Source organism: Pan troglodytes, chromosome 1 (genome assembly GCF_028858775.2).
Source record: "Pan troglodytes isolate AG18354 chromosome 1, NHGRI_mPanTro3-v2.0_pri, whole genome shotgun sequence".
Lineage (NCBI taxonomy): Eukaryota > Metazoa > Chordata > Mammalia > Primates > Hominidae > Pan > Pan troglodytes.
In genome coordinates this window covers 83,454,008-83,479,400 of record NC_072398.2, presented here as the reverse complement: position 1 = coordinate 83,479,400, position 25,393 = coordinate 83,454,008, and the positions used below count along the sequence as shown (strand labels likewise).

General features: G+C 43.7%; 1 protein-coding gene across 2 annotated transcripts; it reads left to right on the top strand.

The window, feature by feature from the left end:
• The first annotated feature begins 666 nt into the window (after positions 1-666).
• Positions 667-25,393, top strand: MGST3 (microsomal glutathione S-transferase 3). 2 transcript variants are annotated; one of them, XM_001174633.6, is made up of 6 exons: positions 667-1,033; positions 19,627-19,750; positions 20,800-20,873; positions 21,763-21,820; positions 24,055-24,127; positions 25,144-25,393. In XM_001174633.6, exons 2-6 carry the CDS (start codon positions 19,634-19,636, stop codon positions 25,275-25,277), a joined length of 456 nt encoding a protein of 151 aa, XP_001174633.1. In that variant the 5' UTR covers positions 667-1,033; positions 19,627-19,633; the 3' UTR covers positions 25,278-25,393. The 2 variants fall into 2 exon arrangements, with proteins under 2 accessions (XP_001174633.1, XP_063651760.1); XM_063795690.1 differs by having other exon boundaries at positions 1,000-1,033; positions 19,541-19,750.

Below are 25,393 nucleotides of genomic sequence, written 5' to 3'. Positions count from 1 at the left end.
TGTGGCAATCTTCAAAAGGATGAGGGATGTCCACAGGAAAGGTGGCGGGAGGGCGCACTTAAGACGCGCGAAAACTGGAAACGTGCCTTCTGCAGTCAGTTCCTTCGGATTTTCCGGCATTTAGAAGCCAGTTCTACTCCTTCAGCCCGACTGTATCTGCAGGTCTCACCCAAGACCAAGACCCCCGCCCCCACCCCTCCTCCACCCGGCCTCGAGCCCCGCCCCGGACGCTGGACCCGAGCGTAACGGGAGCAGGTGTTCACATCAAAGGTCTGGGTCGCGAAGGCAGAGACTCCATGTGCCGCAGAAAAAACTCCACGGACAATTGGGAGACTCCTTCCAAAAAAACAAAACTCCGGAACCACGCGACTCCGCGCTCAGGGGGCGTGGGTACGTCCCACCACGAGGGCAGGGCTCGGCGCCACCTCTCGGCAAAACTAACAATATTTGTTAGGCCCTAAACAAAAAGGCCCTAACAGCGCTAAATCCATTCACTTCGGGAGTGTAGCAACCTGGGACACCAAGCGCCGCCCACGCCGCAGCTGCGCGCCTCACGGACACATCGATTGAGGCGCGGCTACTTCCGCGCACGCGCCGTGCATGCCCGTGCTTCGCCCTTACAGCAGAGCGCCTAAAACCCTACGGTGGCTCTGCTGGGGACAAATTATTCACGTCCCACTGTTCTGCAAACCCAATCCGGGAAGTATGACCTGGCTGGGACAGTTTAGGAAGATGGCCACGAAGGCACCTGGGGGAGTAGATATATGTATTTGAGAATGAGAGGAGTAAATCGCTGGACGACCATGAGCAGGAAGAAAATTAGGCCTCCACCTCCCAACCAGTGGCCCTGAGTTGGCAACTTAAGACAGCGCGCGCCAGGGCCAGGAGCCCCGCCTTGGGGGCGTGGCCGCGCGCTGGTCGGCTGGGGCGGGGCCTGCTTCTGGCCCCATCTAGCCCCGCCCCAGGCGAGGGCGCCGCACCCACACTGCGCTGCGCAGTTTTGTTCTGCTCCTGCCGTTCGAAGGTGATCCAGGTGAGTGCTAGCACCTGCGGGCAGCCACGAGCACCGGGCCGCCGGGGGCACTTCAGCCTTTGCGCAGGGCACTCCCATATTTCAGCCTATGCGAGCTGAATAGAGACCCGCTGTTTCTAACCTCCCCCCACCCTTATCAGTAAATTAGCGATCTGAATTTCCACTCTCTCTGCTCTCCCCTTGCCTTGCATCTTTTCCCTGGTGGAGTGGGTTGGGAGCGTCTAAGCGAGGCCCGACCTATTTATGTGTAACTCAGGAAAATTCTCAAGGTCAACCCTTCCTCCATTCCTTCCTTTCCTCTCCTGCTGTCCCCGGGCTCTGCAGTCTGGGGGCACCTTTCTGCCTTCCGGAGACCACCCGACCTTGCCCTCTGCTGTTCCGGCGCAGAGGATGAGCGAGCCGGACACTGCAGGGGGAGTGGTTGTGCAGGCCTGATCAGTAACACTGGTTTCAGAAGTGGCCTGTGAGCAATGCACCCGCTGCGGTGGGGATGTGTTGCTAGGGACGGTCGGGAGAGCCTCCGAAGGAATTGTGTTTGTTTTCCTCCTGCCTCTTAGAATCGTTTATCCATTTGTACTGGGAAGGTGGTCATTTCCTACCGCTGACTTAGAGCAAGAGACGCCTCTAGGCGGGTGGGGGACTCTTCAGGTTCTTCCTTGGATTTCAGAAAATGCCCCCTCCTTATCTGGGGTGGCAGCACGGAGCCGTAGGGCTACAGTAGTGGGGCAGTTGCAGGGCGGTGGAAGGCGCTGGAGACTCCTTAGTGAGTCATTCCCCGAAGTTGTGGCTTCTGCTGATACTTTCCTTGAGAGTCACGAGTTTACAAGCTACATAGTAGCGTCGGGGGCAAGTGAGTGTGGAAGACGAGGTAAAGGAAAAACAGATATTAGGATGGGTAGAAGGAGAGGCAGGGGTTAGAACTTTCCTTCCCTGGGGACAGGAGATGCCCTGGAGGGGAAGGCGCTTCCGGCTCTGCAGATATGTGCTGTTGGGCCTAGGTGTGGTCCTGCGGAATTGCTGCAGATTTTAGATTGCTGGTGGGTAGGAGCTGCAGCCAGGGCTTCTCTTGGGAAATATGTAGATCACCTGGAGCCTGCAGTTCTGGGAGGCACCCCAGGTTATTGGTCAGAGTTACAGGCTATATTTTATTTCAGTGAATTCAGAGAGCACATTGAGTCAGATCAAGAATGTTTATTCTCATAGGAGATGAATTTAAGGAGTTAAAACTAACATATAAAATAGAATCAAATACTTTCATCCCTGGGAAGACTTTCCGTTAAGCTTCCCTCCTGACACAATGTTACGGAAATAGAAAACTTTGTCAAGTGATTTTTTTTAACCAATGTTACTATATATAAATCTGCAGGGAGACTGTCGCCAACCATAGAAACTGCGCTACAGGGGCCTCCTTAGATTAAGGAACAAAACTGGAGAAGGGCAGCCTTCCGCTTTATTTAGATTTCTTCCTGTTGGCTTAGAGTTCTGAAAAGACACAATCCTGGAAGAGGTCCTGCTCGCCTGGAGATTAGCACCGAGAAGGAACATACAGGAAAGAAGGGCTTTACCCACTATTCAGAGAAATGCTAAAAAGCCCCTGGAGCAGTCTGGAATGAGGTGGATGTCAAATCAATCTGTCAAAAGCAATTTAGTGCCTACTGCACATCTATCTGTATTTAAACATATTGTGCCCTGTGTTTATACTTAAATCTTCTGAATCTATATTTAGAACACCATTACCGACCACAATTGACCATGAACCATCTAGCATTTTAAAGCAATATTTGTTTCGAAGAATATACTGCTACTGTTTTTGCAACTCAATTTATTAATGCTACTGTAAGCTTACCATCTTCCTGAACAAAAAATTTAGCAGTTAGCAGCAAGTAGATTATCGCTATGTAAAATAAAATTCCTGAGTTTCTCTCACTCGCTCTTACAGTACCTACCTGCCTACCTGTCTCTGAGGAGAAACGCTGTAATTAGGCAACAGGAAAATTGTACTCTTTCAAATGCATTTGCAAATGCCTTTAAGGATTTTATCCTTTAGAATCATAGATCTTGCTGTTACCTTCTGAGTTATTTCTAGAGTTGATCTGTTCATTAACTGGAACTTGCGTTCTACGATTTAGTTGCCTTATTTCCACCCTTCATTTTTTTAATTTTTTTAAAGCAAAAATTAATTTTTTTATTTTTTTATTCCACCCTTTAAAAATAAGTAAGTGATATTTTATTTAATAAATAAATGAGCAAGCAATGCGAGCGGTTGTACCACAGCTTCATTCTAAGTGTAGACAGGCATGAAAAGGTCCAACCCCTGTTTCAGGCAAAAGCCAGCAGCCTAGGTGGTTCCTTCCTTTGGGGTGGTTGGTACCCTAACGGGTATTCAGCAGCTGCTACAAATTAACTACAGTCTGCCTGCATTTCTTGTAATAGAAAATTACCAAGTGGTGTCAATGTGACTCATTCGAGATTTTTTTTTTCCTTCTGGAAGTCATAGCTTAGTTTCTCAATGACTCTTGGTTCCTATGTAATGCCAGTTAAGGGACAGCTATATGACATGATATATAAATGAAGTGCCAGTTTCTGTGTTACTTTGCTCCTTGCAAACCTATATGCCTGAAAGATTGGAGGAAGTTTTTTCCTTCTCGTAATCTCTACTTCTTTTGTCATACTGCAGTGCTGACACTCATTAAAAAGAAAACATTCCTTGTTTGGACCTTTCCCAAAGTTTTTTTTTTTTTTTTTTTCTCCTTCCAATTTGAAACATCTCAGGCTTTAGTCAGTGGCAAAATTGAAGTTAATTGTTTGCTCTCTCTTCTTGTTAATGTATTTTGTACTCAGGAGAGGGTCTGGGGACATAGAAATGTTTCAAAAGATGTCAGGTGTGGTCAAACTTGCTTTTCAACCTCATTGAGAGAAAATATAGCAAAAGGCTGAGAGCACAAACTGGAGCCAGACTGCTTGGGGGTGTGGGGATCTGGCTGTGCTCTGTGATCACTGTGTGACCTTGGGCAGGTCACTTAACCTTTCTGGTACTGCGTTTCTTCATCTGCAAAATGTGAGTAATATCATAGGGATGCTGTGAGGATCTAAATGAGTTAATACTGATGAACTAACTGCTTAGAACAAGGTTTGCCCCGTACTAAATACTGTGCACGGTGGTAATAAGTAATAATAATTGATTTCTCCTACTTTTCTTCCTCTAGTCTATATCACTACCCTTCAGACACACTGGACTCTTTTCTCTCCTTCATACAAGTCAAGCCTTTTTCTGTCTCCAAGTCTCTGCTCTTGCTGTTTTCTTTACCTGTGTTCTCTCTCACATATCACTTTATGCTCTTCAGATCCTTTGTCACAATGTTACCCTTATGTTTTATGGTATGGTCCTGCTGTGTTTTTGTCTTCCCTGACTGCATGCTCACTCGTGCTCTCTCTCGATCGTGCGCTCTCTCTCTCTCTCCCTCCCTCCCTCCCTCTCTCTCCCTCCCTCTCCCTCCCTCCCTCCCTCCCTCCCCCCCACTCTCAACTGTGTATTCTAGAGAGTCAGGACCTTCCTTCTCACTCTTGATCATTCTCATAGTAGCCCTGCCCCTTGAGTGGAACATGGCATTTAGTAAAGGATGAATAAGGGAAGGAATCATTCTGAGAAAATACTGAAGATGATAGCTATGGACTTGAGGCAAGCATCCCATTTAGGTAAAATGCTTTGTCCGACATTGAATTTATCATATCAGCTTCATTTAATGCATTACGAGATGTTGTCTTTATTTTTCCTTCTGTATCCCATGGCTTCTCACCATTCCCCTCCCCCTCCGCCCCGCCCTCTGAGGTTGCTGCCTGCAGACCATGGGAAACATCCAGTGGGCTGTCCCTGGGATCACATCTCTTGGGAAGCTCAGCTCCAAAGGGTCTAGCAAAGCCCAGGGCTTCTAGGTTAGGTATCTCCCACAGAACCTTCTGTGTCAAGAATCTGGGAAAGTTTGTCCTCATACCTGCAGGGGAACCTGGAATTTATTCTGTCTTGTTATAAATCTAGTATTCTTAGATTCCTGAAGAACAGAATTACCAGTTTTTTCTCAGAGGAGATTTCATCAGGCATGTGTGTTTAGTGCCTTATTACACAGAAGGCACACTCCAGAGAAGAAGAAAGCAGGTAATTTGCTTATTTGGCTTTAACAGAGTTTCAACAGAGTTCGTGTGAGTGCAAGCTTGTGCTCTATAACCAAGAACCATTCACTGGAACTTGAGCATCCTGCTGATCTTCCCTCCCCCACTCCCAGCCAGTGCAGCCATGTATTAAGCAATTGTTTTCAGTACCAACAGTTTACCAAAGTGTTGGAATAAAAACGACATCTAAAACTTGAATATTTTATATGGCCAAACTATGGCTATTTAACTATACAGTTGAATATATTTGGATTATAACATATTTATCTCTTAAAGGGACAGATCTTCCACCCTCCTAACATATAGTTAGCTTCCACTCTCCAAATATTCCACCAGCAACACTGATGAATATTGAAGACTATGGACTGTGAGGTACTGTGAAAGACCCACTCTAGGACCTGCTTGCTGCTATTTGCCTTACTTGAACCAGTAATCAAGTGCTGGATAAATAATATGATTTCTATTCAACTTTTTGTTTTTAGCCCTTAGGGAACAATCTACTGAATATGCAATGCAATTGTGGGGGGATAGTTACTTTTCATTACCTAGGTTTCTATTCCTTCTTTCAAGTGTAATTTAAATCTGGCTGTCGTGAAGGTTTGGCGCTCAAACAGATTTTAGCGTCTGTTTAATGTAGAAGTGGACTGGAACTAGCATTCTGAAAATGTAGTCTGAACCCAAAGAAATCCCATGACTCTCCTTTTCTGTCCTATCATAGAAACAGATAATTACATTTTTAAAGTTTTTGTGTGTGGGTGTGTGTGTTGTCATTTTGAGGTGGGGTTTCGCCATGTTGCCCAGGCTAGACTCAAACTCCTAGGCTGAAGCAGTCCTCCCACCTCAGCCTCCCAAGTAGCGGGGATTACAGGCGTGCAGTATTGCACCCAGCTTAAGTTTTACTTTGTTTCTAATAGATATATAATATTGGATATATTTATGAGATACAGTGTGATGTTTTAGTACGTATATACATTGTGTAATGAGCAAGAGGATTGCGTTTATGGGCCAGGCACGGTGGCTCATGCCTGTAACCCCAGCACTTTGGGAAGCCAAGGTGGGTGGATCACCTGAGGTCAGGAGTTCGAGACCAGTCTGATCAACATGGTAAAAACCCATCTCTACTAAAAATACAAAAATTAACCGGGGCGTGGTAGCACACACCTGTAGTCCCAGCTACTTAGGAGGCTGAGGCAGAAGAATCACTTGAACCTGGGAGGCAGAGGTTGCAGTGAGCTGAGATGGCACCACTGCACTCCACCCTGGCAACACAGTGAGACTCCGTCTCAAAAAAAAAACAAAACTGTTTTTATGTTACTTCCCTCTAGGCTCTTTAATTTCTCCATGGAGCATTGTGTGAGCTCCGCTGAGCATTGTATGGAGGGTCAGCTGCCCTGGCTGGAGATGGTTTTGAGGCTTGTTCCTTCGTGGAAACATCTGGATGCGGAAGTTAGGCTGTACAACTATCCAGGGGAGCTTTAAGTGAGCCAAGTGGACCCTCAGCACCACCTCAGAGTGTTCCAAGCTACCGTCTGGTGTTTGGGACTCAGGGAAGTCCATTTGGTATGATCAGACTAGCCCTTTATGTGACTATCCTTGTGTGTTACTCTCATTAAAATATTGATTTTTGCCATGTAAGGAAGATTGGAATAGCACAGGCAGCCGAATAAGGATTTTAATGAAACATTGGAGAATGGCTTCAAGTTAATCTGTGAATGCTTTGTCATTGTCCCATCCCTGGACACATTAAAAAGAAAAAAAAGAGCAGTTGAGAAATTGCAGTACAATTTGAGGAGAGCAATATCATACACAGAAGTAGGGACTACTTTTGTCAAAGCTGGATTTTATTTATTTGGGAGCAAAGAGAGAGAGCTGAAAGACATAACCTTCTCTCCCTTAAGAATCTCATTGTCATTTAGTAAAATAAAAGGTAGTGTCACTTCATGGCTCAGAAGTGGTAAATTATTTGAGGCAAGTACCCAAATCCATAAAGCCTGACTTTTGCTTTGTTTGTGGAATGCTGATTGTGTGCTGGGGAATTTCTGATGGGCAGCCAAGAGGAATTTGGGAAGTAGTGAAGGAGACCTTTACCCCAGGAGTGTTCTATTGGATGTAGTTCAGGAAGCTTTCTGGGTAAGCCTTGCAACCAAAGGAACCCTGCCCCAGTAAGATACGTCAAATGGTGGCAGAAGCAAGAATTAGAAGAAAGGTTGAGCAACATTTTGGTATTTGAATAGCTGTGTTCCCAGGAAACTCTGTCAGTAAAATTTCTAGAGGTTAAGTACCTTAGCCAGATGTCATAATGAACCCCTGTGTTGCTAACTCAAATGCTGGAATGGAGCATGTGTTTTAGGAGTTAGACCAACACTGCCTCATCTTAAGCCCAAGTCTGATCACTCCTAAACTGAAACTTTGCAAATGTGTGTGTGGTAGCTTACTTAAAACCCATTGGGTGTCTGCTAACTCTGGCTACACTGAAAAGTTTTTGCTTTCCACCACCCACTGACGTCAGAGCCCTGCTGCTTACCAGGGCATGTTAGTTTCCTAATCTACCCCTGAAAACCTACCATGGCCCGGGGCTTTTCTGCTACCCTCCACGTCCTATAACCTGCTTGCTTCAAAATACTGTTCCTAGTTTTCTTCCCCTAACTTGATAATGTCCTCCAAAACAATCAAGTTTGGCAAGTAATACACTCATAAATGTAAAAGTTACAAATAGAAGTGCTGCTGTGTTTTTAAAACATTATAGGGCCAGGAGCAGTGGTTCATGCCTCTTATCCCAGCACTTTGGGAGGCTGAGAGAGGCAAATTGCTTGAGCTCAGGAGTTCGAGACCAGCCTGGCCAACATAGTGAAACCCCGTCTGTACTAAAAATACAAAAAATTAGCTGGGCATGGTGGCACACACCTGTAATATCAGCTACTTTGAGGCAGAAGGATTGCTTGAGTCCAGAGGTCAAGCCTGCAGTGAGCCCTGATTGTGCCACTTCCACTCCAGCCCGGATGACAGAGGGGGACCCTGTCTCAAAACAAAAACAAAACAAAACAAAAACCCAGCCAGGTACGGTGGCTCACACCTGTAATCCCAGCACTTTCGGCGGCCAAGGAGGGTAGATCACTTGAGGTCAGGAGTTCAAGACCAGCCTGGCCAACATGGCGAAACCCTGTCTCTACTAAAATACAACAATTAGCTGGGCATGGTGGTGCATGTCTGTAATCTCAGCTACTTAGGAGGCTGAGGCAGGAGAATCACTTGAACCCAGGAGGTGGAGGTTGCAGTGAGCCAAGATCGTGCCACTGCACTCTAGCCTGTGGGACAGAGAGAGACTCCGTCTCAAAACAAACAAACAAACAAACAAACAAACAAAAAAACCCACATTCTAGAAATAATTAGGTTTCTAAAGTATTCTTAAAAGGGGCATCTGTGGAAACCAGCCACTAATAACATATTTAAAGGAGAGAGACTGAATCCTTCCCCCTAAGATGAGGAACGAGGCAAGGATGTCGGCACTTGCCACTGGTATTCAACATTGCATTGCCCCTAACCAGGACAATCAGTCAAGAAAAAAAAAAATAAATAAAAGACATCCACATTGGAAAGGAAGAAGTAAAACTGTCTCTCTTTGCAGATGGTATGATCCTCTATGTAAAGTATTCCAACGATCATGGATCTGTCTCTCCCTCCCCTACGCTCTTGGGCCCTGGCTCTGTTTCTCTCCTGGAGTAGAAGCCTGTGGTGCAGCAGGATTCAATTGCCTTCAATTGAACGTTGCAGAGGACTTTCCCCTTGGTGCTTCCCGTACTGGGGGAAGAGGTGATTTAACTTCTGAGTAAGGGACAAACCCAGTAGTGTATTAGTAGCAAAAAGCATGGACACTGGCATCAGTCTGCCTGTATTCAGATACCAGCTGTGCACTCATCAGCTGTGGGACCTTAGGCAAATTGTTGAATTTCTCTTTGCCTCCATTTCCTCATCCATAGAATGGGGATAATAATAGTAACTATCATATGGGATTGTTGTAAGGATGGAAAGTGTTAAAATATCTAAACTCTGTTACAGTGCCTGCCATAAAAGAAGCACTCTAGGCCTGGCGCGGTGGCCCATGCTTGTAATCCCAGCACTTTGGGAGGCTGAGGCAGGTGGACTGCTTGAGGTCAGGAGTTCGAGCCCAGCCTGGCCAACATGGCGAAACCCCATCTCTACTAAAAATACAAAAATTAGCTGGGTGTAGTGACATGGGCCTGTGATCCCAGCTACTCGGGAGGTTGAGGCATGAGAATTGCTTGAACCCGGGAGGCAGAGGCTGCAGTGAGCTGAGATAGCACCCCTACACTCCAGCCTTGGTGACAGAGCAAGACCCTGTCTCAAAACAAAACAAAACAAAAGAAGCACTCTATGGGACCAGGTCTTATAGTTAGGTATTATATATGTAGTAGTGATATTTTCAGTTTTGCTGTTTCTGCCAGATGGGATGAAAAATTCCATGAGAAGTTGGTTGGAAGTCCTACTGATTCATTAAATAGGCCTTTCATTTGAAGTCATGTTTCTAATCGTTCAGAAGTTGAGGTATGCCTGATCCATGGTATTAGAAGGGATGATCCCAGAGAGGTCATTCTGTAGCATAATGAGCATTACTTTTGAAGGATGGAGAACCTAGAACTCTGACTCATTTGACTATGGGAAAATCTGATGTGGTGAGTGACCATGACCATGAAGTGAGATCTGGGAACCCAATGGTGGTCACAGGATAGAGACTCTGAAGATACTGAGCTGGCTTACACACTTGCTTTGTTGTCTCGAACCTCTTTTAAAGCTGAAAGAAGAAGTCAGTCTTCTGCTGGGCACACTGTTAGTGTGTAATTGTGAAGAGCTTAGCTGGAGCTTGCTCTTCACAACAGTCTCTGATCTCATCAGCCCCATTCTGTTTTCAGGGGTGGTACAGAAGGAGCACCTCAGGAGCCTCCAAAGATAGTAGTAGAATATAGACCACCAAGACAAGACTGTGACTGTGGTTTTGAATCAGATAGAATCACCACCTCCTGCAAATTTTGTTTTTGCTCAGAACAGTGGTTCTTAAAATGTGGTCCTTGACCAACATCATCAGCATCACCTAGGAACTAGTTAGATATGATAATACTCAGGCCCCACCTAACATGACTGAACCAGAAACTCTGGGACTGAGGTATGTTTTAACAAACTCTCCAGGTGATTTTAATGCCACCAAAGTTTGAGAACCACTGATCTAGGATATAGAACAGCAGCATTCTACTGAGTTTCTGTCTTCATGCAAGTTGCTATAAAAAATATAAACAAGGAGGCACGCTCTCTGTCCTCAAAGAGCACAAAGTCCATCTAGAGAGGTATACTATATTCAATGCCACACAAAGGAGGCCTTCCCAGCCGGGATCCTGATGCAACAGCCCTGCCCAGTCTCTATGCCATTGCCATGTGTTTTCCCCAGAAGAGTTCCCATTCTTGGCCAGGTGCCTGTAATCCTAGCACTCTGGGAGGCTGAGGCAGGTGGATCACCTGAGGTCAGGAGTTTGAGACCAGCCTGGCCTACGTGGCGAAACCCCGTCTCTACTAAAAATACAAAAATTAGCCTGGTGTGATGGTGGGCACCTATAATCCCTGCTACTCGGGAGGCTGAGGAAGGAGAATCACTTGAACCCAGGGGGCGGAGGTTGCAGTGAGCCTAGATCGTGCCACTTCACTCTAGCCTGGGGGGAAGAGCAAAACTTTGTCTCAAAACAAAAAAAGAGTTCCCACTCTCTGAAGCTGTTTTTTGTTTGCATGTTTGTTGTCAGTCTCCTGTCATCATTGGAAGGTCAGGGCCTTGAGGGCAGGACCCTTTCTTGTTCACTGCTGCATCCCCACCCCTCAGCAGTTCCTGGCATAGACAGCAAGTGCTTTATATATTCTGGTTGAATAAATGAATTAAGTGTTCTTTGATTCATTATGCTGTCTACGGTAGGAAACTCTATTTTGCAATCTAATTAGACCAGCCTTTTGCCAAATTTGAATTATTTTAAACAAAATCAGAACTAATGTGTAAGAGCATACAACTGATTTGTAGAAAAACCAGTATCTCCTCATTTAGGAACTGTTGCATATGTGGACAGACATGTACAGTTACCAGTATTTATTCCTTCATATTTGGACCAACATTTATTGTTTATACCAGGTACATATCTAGTTTATCTAATTTAATTCTTCAAACCACACTGTGATATAAATGGGTAGTATTTTCCCTGTTTTGTAGAGAAATTAGATACATCCTAAAGCTTGCAGAGGCGATGTATGAATACAGGTCTGTCTGACTCCTCAATTCCTGCTATCTCTAGTCTTGCAGATTTCCCACAGGAAAAGATGAATCATAAAACAGTATTGAAGTCCACTAGCAGTAAAAACATTTAGGATCTCTCCCCTTAAATAAGTGACAAAAACTTTCTAATTAAAAAAAATAGATAATTCAAATTTCTTTTAAACCTTTAATGTTCTCTTGACTGATCTATTTTGACTTAAGACTGCCAAAAAACAGTTAACTAGGAGCAGCTACCTCTGCAATTGCTAATAAGGAAAGTAAGAATAGAAACTCTTTCATCCTATTTCTGTCTTTCCCTACCCATTTATTTTGTTTTTGTTTTATTGTGTTATACCTAGTTTGTGATTATTGCTAGGAAGGGAAAAATCTGGAATTGGGTACTTGTTTACTTATTTGCCTGTGTCCCCTGCTAAAAAATGAGTTTCATAAAGAACCAACCTCTGGCTGTTCCCTGTTCGTCTCCAGCACTAGCCCAGTGAGTGGCACATAGTGGGCACTCAGTAAGCCTGAATAAGTAAATGAATGCACGGTCACCCTCATGCAGTGCTGAGCAGTATCTGGCTGCAGCAGGAGTTTGAATGACTGCAGCTTCCGGATGTCCATAGTCAGTGCTAAAATCCTGCTTCCTTCTGGCTGCTTCTGCCTTTCACATGATAGCATATATTTTAACATGGCTGGCTGCTGAGAGTTCAGAAAAGGAAGAGGATATATGTGGTTCTAAACTTTGCTATTTTAAAATGGCAGTTATAAATTCTAAAATGTATATTCATTATCATTTAGCAAAACATCCCCGTTGAGTCAGGTCAAGGACAGTTAACCAAACATTAGCATATGTAACGTAACATAATATATAACATTTACTGAGTCCTTCCTATGTGTCAGGCATCATGATGAATGTTTATAGACAGTATGTCCATCTAATCCTCTCAACAACCTTCCAAGGTTATATTATTATCTCCATTTAACAAGTGAGGAAACTGAGGCGCTGAAAGGTGTTAAGTAATATTCCCAAGGACACTTAACTAGGAAATATGAGAACCAGGTTCTGAATGCAGACAATTTGATTCCAAAACTGCATTCAACTGCAAAGCTGTCTCGTGAACTGCACTTAGCAGATAAGTGGTGGTACTCAAGCCAGAAGTCAGGTCTGATCTTTCGGTTCCATCATTCCATACTGCCTGTTCCTCTGTCTTCTCAATGAATAATTATTGTCAAGCCACTCTAATTTTTTTTAGATATGTATTTGCTCATTTTGGAAATTACAGAAAATTACAAAGAAAAATCTATAATCTAGCCATCTAGAAATAACTATGCTTATGATTTTAATACTTTCTTAATTTTTTTCTATTATTAAGAAAACCAAGATTATTCTACATATACTTTTATTTTCTTTTTTCCCCACTCAACCTGCTGTATATTGAGCCTGTTTTAACCTCTTTAATATTTGTACACACCATTTTTAACAGTTGTATAATGTTCTGTTTAACGGGTATATTATTTATTTAACTGGCCCTCTATTATTGGACATATGTAGTATTTCTGGTTTTGCCATCATAAATATTGCTGAAGTAAATATCTTTGAACCAAATTTGTTTGCATTTCTGATTGTTACCTCAGGATAGATTTCTAGTAGGATTAATAAGCCAAAGAATATTAATATTAAAAAGAATATTACTGGCCAGGTGCTGTGGCTCATGCTTGTATTCCCAGCATTTTGGGAGGCTGAGATGGGAGGATCACTAGAGCTCAGAAGTTCGAGACCAGCCTAAGAAACATAGGAAGATCCTATCTCTTAAAAAAAAAAAAAGAAAAAATATATATAGGCTGGGCGTGATGGCTCACACCTGTAATCCCAGCACTTTGAGAGGCTGAGGCAGCCATATCACTTGAGGCCAGGAGTTTGAGACCAGCCTGGCCAACATGGCAAAACCCCCATCTCTACTAAAAAATAAAAAAATTAGCCGGGTGTTGTGGCGGGCGCCTGTGATCCCAGCTATTTGGGAGGATGAGGCATGAGAATTGATTGAATCTGGGAGGCAGAGGTTGCAGTTAGCTGAGATTGTGCCACTGCAGTCCAGCCTGGGCGACAGAATGAGACTGTCTCAAAATAAATAAAATAAAATAAAAAAAATTTAAAAATACAGAAATTAGCTGGGCATGTCAATGTGTGCCTGCAGCCCCAGCTACTTGGGAGGCTGAGTTGGGAGGATCACCTGAGCCCAGAAGGTCAAGGCTGCAGTGAGCTGTGATAGCACCACCATACTCCAGCCTTGGCAACAGAGACCCTGTGTTAAAAAAAAAAAAAAAAAAAATTACCTATTGCCAGGCTGTCCCCTAGATGGTTCTATCTTATACTTCCCTCAACAGTGTAGAAGAGGGAAAACTAGGTACTTTTAACTACAGTTATGTGTTCACTCATGATGGAGATATGTTCTGAGAAATGTGTTAGGTGATTTTGTCATTGTGAGAATATCGTACAGTGTACTTACACAAACCTAGACAGTATAACCTACTACACACCCAGGCTATATAGTCTAGCCTGTTGCTTCTAGGCTGCAAACATATACAGCATATTACTGTACTGAATACCATAGGCAATTGTAACATAGTGGTATGTATTTGTGTGTCTAAACATATCTAAAAACTTAGAAAAGATCCAGTAACAATATGGTATAAAAGACAAAAAATGGTACACCTGTAGAAGGCACTTACCATGAATGGAGCCTGCAGGACTGGAAGTTGCTCTGGATAAGTCAGTGAGTGAGTGGTGAGTGTGAAGGCCTAGGGCATTTCTGTACACTGCTGCAGACCTTACGTACACTGTATACTTAGGCTACGCTACATTCACTTTTTAATATTTTTTCTTCAATAATAAGTTAAACTTTAGCTTACTGAAGCTTTTTTACTACAATTTTTAAACTTTTGAATCTTTTGTAACAATACTTAGCTTAAAACACAAATACATTGTAACTGCATAAAAATTGTTTCTTTGTTTTTTGTTTTCTTTTGTTTTTTTCTTGAGACAGAGTCTCGCTGGGTCTCCCAGACTGGAGTGCAGTGGTGCAATCTCGGCTCACTGCAACCTCCACCTCCCGGATTCAAGCAGTTCTCCTGCCTCAGCCTCCCGAGTAGCTGGGATTACAGGCACTCACCACCTCGCCCAGCTAATTTTTTTATATTTTTAGTAGAGACAGGGTTTCACCATGTTGGCCAGGCTGGTTTTGAACTCCTGACCTCAAGTGATCTGCTCGCCCTGGCGTCCCAAAGTGCTAGGATTACAGGTGTGAGCCATCATGCCCGGCCAAAAATTGTTTCTTCATATCCTTATTCTATAAGATTTTTTTTTCTATGTTTTAAATACTTTTTTTATTTTTAAAGAAGCAACACCATTCAGTTCAGAACACCCGTACTGACTTTGAGCTGATGGCCTTTGTAGGTTTCTAACTGGAAGTGAAATTTTTTCTATTTTTAAAACTTTCTTTTTATTTCATAGTTACTTTTTAAGCTTTTTTTGTTAAAAATTAAGACACAAACACACACCTTATCCTAGGCCTATACAGGGTCAGGATCATCAGTATCCGTCTTCTGCCTCCACATCTTGCCCCAGTGGAAGGTCACATGGACACACCTGCCATGTGTGGAGCTGTCCTCTCCTATGGTAACAAGGCCTTCTGGAATACCTCAGGGAGGACCTGCTTGCACCTGTTTTACAGTTAACATTTTTTTTTTAATAAGTAGAAGGAATACACTATAATGCTAAAAAGTATAGTATAGTAACTACATAAACCAGTAACTGTCATTTATGATCATTATCAAGTGTTATGTGCTGTACATAATTATACATGCTATACTTTTATATGACTGGCAGCGCAGTAGGTTTGTTTACACCAGCATCACCACAAACATGTGGATGATACAGTGTACTACGATGTTACAATGGCACAGTGGCTATGATGTCACTAAGCAATAGGAATGTTTCAGCTCCATTACAGTCTTATGGGGCCATTGTTAAATATGCAGTCCATCACTGAAACGCATGGCTGCATGTGGTAGAAGGTTTCAATTCATAAATATTAATTTATACTGCTGGTTTATGACTAACCCAGGAAACTGCATAATGATTAACAAATGCTACGATATAACCAAGTGAATTGCAAAGTCATCTACACCTGTATTAAAGTTCAGCTCAGAAAGGACTGTTGGACTGTGTGTATCTAGCACTACGTAGAAGAGAAAGTCAAGGGCAAAGTTCCCACTCTCAAGAACTTTATCTTGTTGGGTTCATGAAAGGGTTTCTGGTGACACAGAGTAGGTATATAATCAGCAAAATGTCGTCTGCGGTTCAAATGAGTGCTCATGCCAGAGATTGGTTGGGTGCCAGCTATCAGTTCTTCCACCCTGTCCCTGGAAGCTATCTGCTACCTCTGGGGCTGGCACAACCCAGGGTGTGGCTGCGACTGCCTAGGGTGTGGCCACTGTGAACTGAGCTGCATCCCCTTCCTGGTGCACACCCGCACACACAAAAGTCACTCTCTAAGGAGTGGGAATATCTATCTCTTTGCCTTGGAATCTTCAGAAAATAATGATGTAGCAAATGATAGTTTTTTTGAATGTTGATTTAATTAAGCTGATTCTTTCTTTGAAAGAGAAGATTTAATGATTTTTCACTCCCTATTGCATTTATGTTTTCCGCAACTACGACAAGAGTTTTCTCTGTGTTCTGAATTCCTCTTTCTTAAGATTTCTCTTTCTGGATTAGTCATAAACCAGTCTTTCTTAAATACATTCAGTTTCTTCCCTGGTTTCAATAGATATTGAGGGAAGAAACGGAAACCTGAATTGGTTAGATGCATACTTTATACCAGACACTGTGCCAGATGATAGAGATTATCTCAGGTGTGTATTCAGGGGAGGGGGTGCGTGGTGGTGGTCATTCTGAAAGACACCTGCAGTTGCAGCTCAAATCATTTATTCCGTAAGTATCTATGAGCGTGCACACTGTGCTTGACATGGAAGATGCCAGACAAACGTGGTCCTGCTCTGTTTTAAGTGAAGGTTGTTATGGTGTATAAAGCAGGACACCTCACTTGGTAGGAGTGCAAGGAGGTATCAGGGAGGGCTGTTCTGCTGCCCTTCTCGCAGGCAGCTTTTCAGGCATTGCTCCTGCACCTATGCAGACGTGTCCATGGCTCGTGCGGGGGACCCTCAGGGAGAACAGTCATGCTGCTGCCCCAGGCACTTGCACTGTCCCTGTGACTGAGTATGCATCCTCTGCAAACCACTGCTGTAGCATCAGACTCTGGGTACCCTTACTGTGAATTCACTGCCTTTCCAAGGTCCTAACTGTTCCTGGCTCTGCTTGTCATCATCCAGATTCATAACGCCATACATACCTTAACAAAGTGTGAGGAGAGTAACTTTCACTAGGGTGCAAATGCCCATCAGGTTTAACCTCACAGACTGCATTTATACTTTAAAAGAGGAGCTCAATAGTAAATATTAATTTGTAATTATAGATTCTAACTGTGGATTGTAGAGCAGTTGCTTTGCTGTGACAGAGGCATCTATGCAAGAGGCACTTCTCTTATCTTGCCACCTACCTACCCTAGCCTCTTAAAATTAAGAAAAATAGAAGTCAGTGACTAAGCCACCAAATTTGAATGTGTTACCTGGGCTAGCTGGAGTGTTTTGGGGGAGAATTCTAAAACCTGCTGTGGTCTTAGCTCTGCCCTCATTTACTGAGCCTCTATTTCCTTTTCTATAAAGTGGAGCTAATAGGAGTTTTGTGAAGAGTAAAAGTGAGCTGAAAAGTGCTGGGCTGACACAAGGTAGCCCTGCACATAGCCAGGGAGCCCAGCATCCTGTCCAAAGATTAGAGTCTGAAAGCTGACTCTACTGATTTGCAAACTTTAACCTAAAGCAAATATGCTTAATTTTATTGTCCTTACATTTATTGCTTCTGAGAGACACCTTTTTTTTTTTTTTTTTAAGGCAAGGTCTTGCTCTGTTGCCCCATGCTGCAGTGAGGTGGTGCAATCATAGCTCACTGCAGCCTCAGCCTCCTGGGCTCAGGTGATCCTCCCACTTCAGCCTCCTGAGTAGACATGAGAGTCTCCCTGTGTGGGCCAGGCTGCCTGGCCTCAAGTGTTCCTTCCACCTTGGCCTCCCAAATTGTTGGGATTGTAGGTGTAAGCCACCATGCCCAGGTGGCAGCTTTATTTTAAATGACCTGTTTGTCCCAAATGTGTTGAATTTAAGGATAGGCTGGAGGTTCAGTCATTTTTATTTATTTTCAAAGAGGTGTTCAGAATTCACACTCTGTTTTTCTTTTAATAACTACTGTGGCTTCCTCCTAATGCTGACTTTCTACCTTTGGGAAGAGAATGTGGGCAAGGAAGCTTGGAGGGAAGCCAGAGACTCCTTGCTCTCTGCAGCTGTACAGACAGGCCAGGATCTGCTGACCTGTGGAACCAGCCCGCTGCAGTGTGTGCCCCCCAGCCCTCGGAGGAGCAGCGGGCATGCCTCAGAGAGCAGCTCAGAGGGAAGACTGTAGAAGGGGAAAACTGATGAGAATTATTGTGAATCATGGTGGGGAGGAGGGATTTTAAGAAGTTAGGCCTGTTAGGCTGGGTACGGTGGCTCACACCTGTAATCCCCGCACTTTGGGAGGCCGAGGTGGGTGGATCATCTGAGCTCAGGAGTTCGAGAATAGCCTGGCCAACATGGCAAAACCTCGTTTCTACTAAAAATACAAAAATTAGCTGGGTGTGGTGGTGCGCGTCTGTAATCCCAGCTACTCGGGAGGCTGAGGCAGGAGAATCACTTGAACCCAGGAGATGGAGGTTGCGGTGAGCTGAGATCGTGCCACTGCACTCCAGCCCGGGCGACAAGAGTGAAACTCCATCTCAAAAAAAAAAAAAAAAAAAAAAAGCAGTTAGGCCTATTTTGCTGTGCTAACAGAAACTTACTTTTAATGAACTGAGCTGCATGCCTACCCCAAATTCTGTTTTAAGGAAGATGCTCTGACCACAGTGTCAGTTCGGCTCTAAAGTTTCAAGGGATACTGAAAGGGAATATTGGAACCAAATGAATCTGAATGGGAATCCCAGGTCTGTCACTGTCTGTTTTAGACCTTGGAAACATTACTTAACCTCTTTTGAAAATAAGGATTTACCATCTTGTTGGTTGGTTTGTTAGGATGATTAGATACATTCCAGATCAGGGTAACTCTCCTAGGTTAAAAGCAGGGACTGAAGCCAGGCAATTACCAGGGATGGAAATTTTAAAGCTGATGGCAGAACACACACCAGAGCTGCTGGCTCGTGGAAGCCTTTGAAGTGATGATTTGATGGGCAATCTGAGTTCCTCAGGAGCTGCCTAAAGCCTCATAGGCTCAGGAGCCATGCTCTGCTTTCAGAGTACTCAACCTGGGCCTTCCCCTACCTGTGTGAGATGTCTGCTGCTGCACCCGCACGTGCCCCAGGATCGAAGGGAGGCCTCAGAGTCCTGCCCTCACAGTGTCCCCCATGTCTGAAGGCAAAAAACTTGGAATCACTATGCATATACTATTTTGGATGCTCGCTTTCTTGCTTTCTCACCTTCTTGCTTTCTCTCTCTCTCTCTCTCTCCCCCTCTCCTCCCTCCCCACTCCCTCTCTCTCCCTCTCCATCCCTCTCCCCACCATGCCCTGCTCCTCTCACTCCCTCCCTCCCCCTCCCTATGTAATGTATACTTTAGCATTTTACCATGTTAAATATTTTTTCAATAATGTGATTTTTGTTGGCTATATTCTTCTACAGCAACGACTACTGCAGTGGTGTAGATAAATCTCATAATGTTGATCAGAATCTCCCAGGCACAAAAGAGAAAAAAAGATACATGATTGTATACTTTTCTGTGTATAGACTGTATAGTTGAGTAATTTTTAAATTATTTTATATGGTACTGTCTTTGATGACTTCTCAGAAACATCAGATTGATTCATACCTTTTTTTGGTCTCTATTTATGCATTTGCCAGTAATAAAGCATCTTGCTCCCTAAGGCTTCACACCATGAAATAGCCACAGTGCTGGGGGCCGTCCCAACGTGTTCTTTCTTCCACAGACGCAAGATGGCTGTCCTCTCTAAGGAATATGGTTTTGTGCTTCTAACTGGTGCTGCCAGCTTTATAATGGTGGCCCACCTAGCCATCAATGTTTCCAAGGCCCGCAAGAAGTACAAAGTGGAGGTAAGTGGGAACACAAGCTGGTGCCCTTATAGGCTTGTCTGGGGGCCACAGGCTTAGCCAAGAACTTATTTTCAGCCATGGAGGGAGAGGCAAGGAGCTAGTTGTGAGAAGTGGCAGTTTCAGGACTGTGTTAGCGATTCTGCTTCTTCATGGTAGGAAAGAGGCAAGAAATACAGGGCCCTGCTAGGGAGTAGTTTCCATCTTGTTTGACTTTGTCTCTTCTGTAGAAAGACCAGGTATGCTGGAATTCCAATAGTACACTTCTGCTTGGAGCTATTTGCTAGGAAGAGAGTTACTGTATTTTCCACAGAGGGTTAAATAGCAACATTGTTTCATGGTGTGCCACTTTAAAAATGATGTCTTACAGTGATTTTCCTGTTTTCCAAGTAGAAAAGAGGTATGTGGTGTTGAGATTAGCCTGGACTTAGACATAGGAAGGTGGTCTATTAAACACTTCCTTTAGTTTTAGGTGATCTAGAAGGGATAATTACCAAAGTTGTCCCTGGTGAGCGGTTTTAAATGTCTGTTTCTGTTTAGCAACTTAATAATTAAACTCCCTTACTAGAGCTTCTTTTAAGTTTTTATATTTAGTTTCTTCTTTTTTTTCCCTTCCAGTGGACACTTCCATTAAGATTCTCACACACTCAATTTCTGTTCTTCTATTAAGGGAAATCTTGAAAGGATGTGGTATTTGATGACGCTTAGGAAGGCTCTATTTCCCTACAGTATCTTTGTAATGCATCTGAAATCCACCATTGATGCTTAACGTCAATGAAAAGCACGGAGTTTGGCGCAAAGCTGCCTCTTTCCCTTGTGCAACTACAGCGCAGACATACATTCTTATTCCTGGATATTTAATAGAAACATTGACTCTGCTTCTGAGAATTGAGACCCTTGTCACCATAAATATTTAAGCAGAAATTGAATGGTCATCTATCAAGGGTGTGAAAGAAGATACTTTGGAATATATTGTTTTTAAGGTTCATTTTAACTTTCAACACTGAATGCTCCTCTTGACCATCTGATCAGTATGTGCTTTGTTGTGACAGTATCCTATCATGTACAGCACGGACCCTGAAAATGGGCACATCTTCAACTGCATTCAGCGAGCCCACCAGAACACGTGAGTGTCGGCCCTGCCGGGCACCAAAGACATCTGCAGAGTGGGTGTTTTCTGTCTAACACCTCAGCCCTTAGTGCGCTGTATATGCTGAGTCATAGTGATGGTGACAATCATGGGCACCTCATTAAAAGTATTCAAAAATTATGTATGTGAACACATGGACTATTAAGAAAACTTAAGAGTGGTTGGAATGGTGGGATTTCGGGATATTCTTTTCAAAAAATGTCTTCATGGTTGCATTACCTACTACAGTTTTGCAGCATGACCCATCTAAACCGATGTTGACTCTCCCAGGCCTAGGGAGTGAAGAGGTTTTGAATGCTGTAAGGAAACCCACTCTGACTCACCAGGACCTTCCACTTCCATTTGTTAGATGTGAGGTCCTTTTACTCAGCATGTTCCAAATGACCTCTAATCCCATGCAGAGCAAAGGAGGGTGGATGATAGTGACCAGGTCTTATCCCTGCAGTCAATGTTTATTTTTACCCCCAAGCTTCTAACTTGGCAAGAAAGATGTAAAGATTCATAGTGCTGGCCGGGTGAGGTGGGCTCACACCTGTAATCCCAGCACTTTGGGAGGCCGAGGTGGGTGGATCACTTGAGGTCAGGAGTTGGAGACAAGCTTGGTCAACATGGCGAAACCCCATCTCTACAAAAGTTAGCCAGGCATGGTGGCACGCACCTGTAATCCCAGCTACTCAGGAAGCTGAGGCATGAGAATTACTTGAACCCGGGAGGCGGAGGTTGCAGTGAGCTGAGATCACGCCACTGCATTCCAGCCTGGGTGACAGAGACATTCCGTCTCAAAAAAAAAAAAAAAAAATTCATAATTCTACACAGGCATACTTAAAAAGGGCACTTTTTAAAAGTTTCTTTCTGTCAATTCCAGGTTGGAAGTGTATCCTCCCTTCTTATTTTTTCTAGCTGTTGGAGGTGTTTACCACCCGGTAAGTTTTCCAGGAGGTGTTCATCTATTTGGATAGTAGTTCACTGAGCTATTATCAGGGACAGAAGAAGGAAATAAACATTTAATGAATATCTTCAGTGTCCAGGCACTGCATATTTAAAAGGATTTTATTCAATTATTTCTTACAGAGTTCTTTAAAGGAGATGGGATTTTCCTCATATTTTACAGATAAGGAAAAGCCTCTCATATACTATTTAAACTTCACAAGGTCAAATAGCTACAGAGTAGAAGGATTAGAATTTGAACTCAGGTCTGTCTGGTTCTAAGTTTCATGTCTGTAAGAGTTCATTTGTTGTATTAATTCATTCACACAACAAACTTTCACCACCTGGGGTAAAGCAGTGATCAAAGCAGACAAAGACCCCTGGTTTCATAGAGCTTGCCTTTTTATTGTGGGGGGTGGGGTGGTCACAGAGAAGAAGCAACCTAAGTAAATTACATCATGTGTTAGGAGGCAGTGAGTGCAGAGAAGAAAACAAAGCGGGGAAGGTGGAAAGGGGATGTGGAGTGGGATAATTTTGAATAGGGTGGTCAGGGAGGGGGGCTTTGCTGAGATGATAGTTAAGCAAGTATAAAAGGAGGTGAGGGAGCAGGTGCTGCACGAGTTTCCCCAACCTCCAGCCAGAAGACAAGCAAGGCCTGAGGCAGGCACCTGTCTGGTTTGTTTGGTGAGCAGTGAGAAGCCAATGGAGCCAGGAGAGGGGCAGCAACAGAGGGCAGAGGGGTGATGAGGCAGGTCACTGGGGACTTGCAGGCCTCTGCAGTATAGATAGCCCTGTGGGATGGAGATTTAGTCTGCACTTAAACATATCTAAATAAAGCAAGTTTATCGGCCTCTAATTGCCATTTGGGTCTTGTCTTAGACAGAAGTGTTCCCCTTTTCTGAGGACAGATTATCTCCTGAAATCAAGTTCTGACCAGAGTGGCCCTTCAGACTTCTGGTTCTAAGCCTTTCCTAACCATCTGGTTCATACCTGAATGCCTTGTACTTTTGTTAAAAAGCTGCCAGAATGGCATATCTACTGCTTATGACCTTGAAGGCCTGCATTTTTTTCAAAGAAACATCTACTGCTCTTGTATCTCTTAGAAAATGTATCTTTCTGGTGCCTCTAAAGATCCCCATTCCTAGCAAGTGACTAGACTAGCTGATCTGAATAGCTCAGGTCTCTAGATGAGTCCTCATTTGGTGTCCCCACTCCATCCCCATTCCTATCACACATCCCTGGATCCCATTCCTTATGGGTAGTTCTGAAAAATAAGAGCTAGTTTGGGGACAAGCACCTAACAATTGTTCCTAGGTTGCCAGTCATTAGGCAACATTATAGTAAAGAAGGGCCTGGCAGAGACTAGAGCTGCTATATCGTGACTTGAGGGACTGGCGTTATTTTCATTTGTTTCACCCTCCTGTTGACATTTAATGTTACCCAAAATCAACTCAAACAAACAAAAACCCTGATGCAGTAACCTTATCCCTAACAGTAGCACTGCTGAGTGGGAAAGACACTGGGGAAGGCGGCCTTCTCACATGCTGTCTTCTGTGTTCTCTCCTTGCTTATTTTAACCAAGGAAGTCACCCCAGCATGACAGCCAAAGGGATGGATTTTTCATCTAAGTTTTTATTCTCTCTTCTTAAGGACATTGGGAACAGGGAGACTTTTCCCTCGAAGACCATGTATTCTGGGAGAAGCGCTCCCCCTCTTTCTAGTGGAGCTACACCCCCAGTGTAGCCTGCAGAACCACCTGAGCCCAGCCCTGCCAGTGACTGACTTCACATAGAACAGCAGCTGAGTCTTCAGTCAATCTCATGCTCAGAGGCCCATTTGAGAAAACGGCATTTCCTCTAGTCCTGACTTTGGGGCAGTTCTCTTTTCTGGCCTGCCCTGAGACCGGCTGGCCCACATGTCCTTCTCTTGCTCTGACACAAGTTCCCCAAGATGCCCAGGGCAAGTGGGGGGATTCCTTCTATCCCACCTGTCTAGGAGAAGGCCAATACTCATCTCCCAGGTCCACAAGCCAAGCCATTCATAGAAGAATCACAGATATTTTATTTTCCTGCTGAAACTAACTTAATTCTACCTAATTTGGGTGGGGAGTAGTTGGCCAAATCATGAAATTGTTAACTTTTTGCTAACATATTGTGTAATCAACCCTAGATGTTAAAAAATGTTTGCTTGTTTCTTTCATGCAAATACTAATGTAGCCCTTTTTTCTTAGCGTATAGCTTCTGGCCTGGGCTTGGCCTGGATTGTTGGACGAGTTCTTTATGCTTATGGCTATTACACAGGAGGTTAGTATATATTGACATTTGCCAAGGAAACAACTTTAAAATTTTAAATCCTATGCTGGCCAGGCACAGTGGCTTACACCTGTAATCCTAGCACTTTGGGAGGCCAAGGCAGGCAGATTGCTTGAGCTCAGGAGTTGGATACCAGCCTGGGCAACATGGTGAAACCCTGTCTCTACAAAAAATACAAAAATTAGCCGGATGTGGTGGTGCACACCTGTAGTCCCAGCTACTTGGGAGGCTGAGGCAGGAGGATTGCTTCAGCCCAGAAGTTTCAGGCTGCTGTGTACCATGATTACACTACTACACTCCAGCCTGGGAGACAGAGCAAGATCCGATCTCAAAAAAAAAAAAAAATCTTATGCTACTATATTTTTCTTCTTGGGAATTTGAGAAAAGGGGAAGTCACTTGATATTTAGGTGAAAGTTCTGTTTTCTTTTTATTAATCTTTCAATTGTAACGAAACTTATTTTTATTGAGCATTTTCTATGTGCCAACCACTACTCTAAGAACTTTGCATATGTTATTTAACCTTACAACAATTCTGTAATACAGATATTATTGCATTTTACAATTAGGAAACTGGGACTCAGCATGATTAAAGCTCTAGGTCACAGAGCTACTAAGCGTAAACTAGTAAACTAGGAATCAAACCCGTGCAGTCTGACTCCAGAGCCTCACCATTACTATACCTGCTATATCTGAGTAAGGAGGAGGAAAAGCCATTTTTAGCTGTACTTCTTTGAAACAGAGGGAACTCCTTCCAAAGGTCCTAGAGCAAAGTTGCTGTAATTATTATCCCATAATTTTCTAAGATCCAACCAATACTACTGTGGCACATTACTTGGCATGTGGTATCTGACTTGCCAACAGCTTCAGGCTAAAGAGTTAGTTAACCTCCTAAGGCCAGTTTGTCTAATGTACAACCTCAGATGCGATGATAGAATGGCTTGCGAATGTTGAAAGCATCATAATTCTGGAGCACTCCTGGTAACTTCTGTTCTTTCTTCTTTTTCAGAACCCAGCAAGCGTAGTCGAGGAGCCCTGGGGTCCATCGCCCTCCTGGGCTTGGTGGGCACAACTGTGTGCTCTGCTTTCCAGCATCTTGGTTGGGTTAAAAGTGGCTTGGGCAGTGGACCCAAATGCCATTAAAGAATTATAGGGGTTTAAAAACTCTCATTCATTTTAAATGACTTACCTTTATTTCCAGTTACATTTTTTTTCTAAATATAATAAAAACTTACCTGGCATCAGCCTCATACCTAAAA